At 43.2% G+C, this 4,245-nt stretch overlaps 1 protein-coding gene across 1 annotated transcript in view; it reads right to left on the bottom strand.

Annotated features, from left to right (window-relative positions):
* The window catches only part of SPATA6 (spermatogenesis associated 6), a gene marked incomplete at its 5' end in the record, with an annotated part of 42,471 nt that extends 38,229 nt beyond the window's left edge, over window positions 1-4,242 (bottom strand). Inside the window, one exon of the mRNA XM_085308190.1 lies at window positions 4,201-4,242. Within this exon, the coding sequence (XP_085164316.1) occupies window positions 4,201-4,242 (42 nt within the window). The remainder of the gene's footprint in view (window positions 1-4,200) is intronic.
* Window positions 4,243-4,245: the final 3 nt, after the last annotated feature.

Raw genomic sequence — 4,245 nt, 5'->3', positions numbered from 1 at the left:
AGGGAGGAGAGGGAGGAGAGGGAGGAGAGGGAGGAGAGGGAGGAGAGGGAGGAGAGGGAGGAGAGGGAGGAGAGGGAGGAGAGGGAGGAGAGGGAAAAAGAATTGCTCTCTTTGTAAACGCAGGCTTCAAATCTGGAAGAAAAGTGCCAGAATAGTAGATAGCCAAATTGAAAAAGACTGGTAGGTCAGTAAACAGCTTGAATGACACTCACACAGTTGCGAGTGTAAATAGCAGCAAGCAAGAGAGACAGATTTCATCCACATAAGGCAAGATCCCTTAACTAGAAACTAGTCCTATTAGGTTAGTTCTGAATTTCCTCCTTGACATTTTTGTAGAATTTACAATCCTTGTTCATTTGGGCTTTGTACCTTTTGTCTTGGTGGAGGCAACCAGTATTTGCCTATTAATTGAGATGAAAAGCGAGGGGTTAGAAGACATCACAGAAGGCAACCATGCAAACAACAGTTAAGTGACATTCATTCTGGGCTATCCTGTAAAAGAAACAAAGTTCTTCCAAATCAATGTGCAGGGCAAGACAGAGGGTGTGGAAGCATGTACTTGTACTACCCTAGAGATGAACATCGCACTTCATTACCTGTTATACTAAATGTTCATGTAACTTTAAGCCATCTCCAAAAAATTAATGAGAAATATGTATATCTGTGGGTTTTTTTTTTTTTTTTTTTTTTTTTTAATTGTGATTCATGGAGCTGCGTAAGACTTAGAAGATAAACTGAAGCTTTTATCTGACTGCAAACTGCTCAGGCACTTTAAAAACTGTAATCTATAGATCAGCTCAGGAAGAAGAACATCACTGCTGCAATTAATTGATCTCAAAACCAACCAGGGGGACTATTCTTGAAGATAAACAGCTAAGATAGCGTTATCCTGGACTCCTCTGCCAAGATTCTCAGAAGGATGGAAACACATAGCAGATCGATTTTGAGACATCACAAATGGCCAAAAAGGAATCACAGAATTCATCTCCTGGAAAGAAACAGAATCCTATTGACCTCCAATTCTACATGGCATTCAGCATTTGATTTTTACAGTCAGTCCTAAAATTGTAGCATGCATATGTCATCGATGAAAAAGGCAAGCCTTGAAAAATCCCTTCAATGACCCATTATTACCAAAACAGGAAGAGTTCTGTTCCTAGGGCAATGGACAGCATTAACCTCTGCGGAGCGCAAGCTTCCTGAAAGAACAGCACTTTGGACTTAAAGTTACAAAAGTGATCTTCTCAATGTAAAGAGATGTCATTTTAGCCTCCTTACCTGGCAGTAATCCACAATACCATTAATTCATTTTAGGGCTTAAAGCTTTCCCTACCTTCACTGTCACAGTTGTGAATTCTCCAAGCAGCAATAACATGAAGAATAACGTGATTTCATTCTGTTGCTATATAAGCAATCTAATACCAGCAGCAGAGGTAGGCACCAAAATTAGTCTCAAAAACAAATAACAATAAAATCTCGGTCTGAGCAATCACAAGTTACTCAATTTAAATTAATGGTAGGATAAAGAAAATAAAGCTTGTAACTAAGGTTTTAAATTTTGAAAGAGCAGCCTTTCAGAAATCAAGAAAACTAGCAGTGAAATAAAAAGTAAAGAGCTCATAGAGTCAGATAGGAGAAGACCTTGGAATTTTGTTAAGTCAAAGGAGCAAAACCAATCTGGAACATGTATCCTAAGCAATGGAAAACTTAAGAGCACAGAACTTCCAACACAAGTGGATGGATTTCAGACAAGGTTTAGAAATAAGCAGAGCACTGAAAAACAAAAGGAGTCGGTTCTGAGAAATCCAAGACTTTAGTGACTGGGACTTTAGTCACAAATAAAGAAAACAGGAGAATACAAGTGGGAGTATTATAAACCAACAAGGATGTCAAAATTAACCAATCTGGCCTACACACAACTGAATGAAAGTATGGAAATGGAAATTACCCAGTATGTCAGGCCCAAACCAAGGAGCCAGAGTGAAGCTGCATCATCTTCAGCCCAGGTTCTGAAACAACGTAGTTTCTCTTGATGGATCTCATACATCATTAAAATCTACGTACGAAGACAAGGATAATACCATTTGACTAGAGAATGACAAATGCAGGGCCCATGTCAGGTGTAAAAAAGGATCTGAAAAATTATAATCTCATCAATCAGAATTTTTTAAACATGCAAAATATGGCAAGTAAAGAATAATAATGAATATGGAGGAAATCATGACTAGAAAAAAACCTCCAGCAGTGTGTGTTTACTAAAAATAGATCAGTCAAGTACAACCTGACATTTTCTTGAAAGCCTATTTTCTGAGCAAAAAAACACCTAATTTATCTGGACATCAGTAACATCATATGGTGCCACATGGGAAGTTATTACTTATGATGCAGAAGATGGGAATTAGTAATAAAGTCCTAGGTGGCTGAAAACTAGCTAAAGGACAGCATCAGTAATGTGCTAAAACGGGAAGCATCAAGTTGAGGGACGCTATTAAAAAAGTTTCTCTACCTATCCTGGGACCCATCTCATTTTTTAATGACCTTGGCACAAAAAGTCAGTGCGCTCAGGAAATTTGCCAATTAAAATTCAGAAATCATCAGAGGTGGAAAAAATAAGATACAGAAAGAATAGTTCGGGGGACCACGATAATAGAAATGAGATACACCTGCTGTGTAATAACAACAGTTCAGCTTTTACTGGAGGGTTCACTTGTCAAATCTAGCTAAGGAGGAGGAAATGAGTGTGTTAATACATGCCAGCATAACCACAGTGAAGCTGTGAAGAGACTAATACTAGGATATATAGGATGAATTTTGGATTTCTCTTCCTGACATCATCTAAGACAACAGTGAGACCCCATCTGGAATGCTGAATAGAGTTCTGAACCTGATCAATGCAAATTCAAAGTGGAAGAGCAGCATCCATGCCTAAGATGATCAGAAGACTGTCGAGGATATCATACAACATACGATTAAAAGAATCAGGTCTCTTTTAGCTCACAGAGATGAACTGTGGAATGACAGAACTGCTGCCCATAAAACTACATCAAGAGAGCAAACACTAGGGAGGAAAAAAAAATTATGCGAGTGAAAGAAAAGTGTTGACATAGGTGTAAAAGGAGGGTATCAGCTAGCCAGAAGGAATTTTAGACTGGAAAGTTTTCAAACCATCACAGGAGTGAAATGCTAAAGTAGGTTCCAAAAAAAAAAAAAAAAAAAAAAAAAAAAGTGATTACACTCATAAATACAAAAGGGTTATCTGACAGAAATTATATGGTACAGCAAGGACATGACTGAATGACCCACATTCTAAACAGGGCACTTATCAAAGTGCTGGAGATTGCCTACTTTATCCCTTTCCACCGCTATTTGCGACTTTGAGAGCAGGCTGAATAGCAGATACTGCACAACTGAGGAAGCCTGACAGTCGGGGGATCCCTTTTCTGTGCTATCTCCTGGCACATGAAGGACTCATAGGAGCAGAAATGGAGGAATAAAGCACATATGCTCTTTTCCTGGGCTAAGAAGGACTTTGTGTTATGCAAACACCAGCTGCTGAGATAGCAGAAAGACACTGTTAGGGTGATAACCTCTCCATCTACAGACAGAAATTCACAGGAGTATTTTAGAGCAGCCAACCACTGACAGCGCGTTACTTTAATCAAGTAATTCTCAACAAATCTGAGAAGTACCTAGTCTTAGTTTACTCCACCTTTGTGTCCAAGACACGGAAAACACCACAAAGCGCACACCGAACTGCCTGAACACGATTAACGTGAAAACCACCCGACAGCAGCGCCCTGGGCCCGCACGGGGCGCAGAGGGGCCCATGGCCCGCACAAGCCGCTGTGTGTCAGGACGCCTCGTTTCCCAGCGGGAGCTCTTCCCACGCAGCACAACGGGAGCTGCGAGGGCAGGCACAGGCTGCTGCCCCAGGCGCGGGGAAGTCCAGAGGCTGTGAGCGAAGGCACGGCAGGAAGGGGAAACGCTGGCAAGGTCGAGCCGGCGGGGCCGACCCCAGCCAAGCCGCAGAGCCGGCCGCGCTGCCCGCTAAAGGGGCAGGGGAGGCGCCCCCGGGGGCGGCGGCGCAGGGCGGCGCCGGAAGTCGGGCCCGCGCCAGGCCGCGCACCGGCCCCGCGCCGCGGCTTCGCCTCCGGCCGGGGGCAGCGGGAGGACGGCGGGTGCCGCGGCCCAGGCACTCACCGAGCGGATCTCCAGCTGCAGGACGCAGAGCAGCGCCTTCCGCGG

Source organism: Rhea americana, unplaced genomic scaffold, assembly GCF_003343005.1.
Source record: "Rhea americana isolate MKP2758 unplaced genomic scaffold, rheAme1 scaffold_27, whole genome shotgun sequence".
Taxonomy (NCBI): domain Eukaryota; kingdom Metazoa; phylum Chordata; class Aves; order Rheiformes; family Rheidae; genus Rhea; species Rhea americana.
Note: the sequence above shows the minus strand (reverse complement) of the source record. Positions and strands in the feature narration are given on the sequence as shown.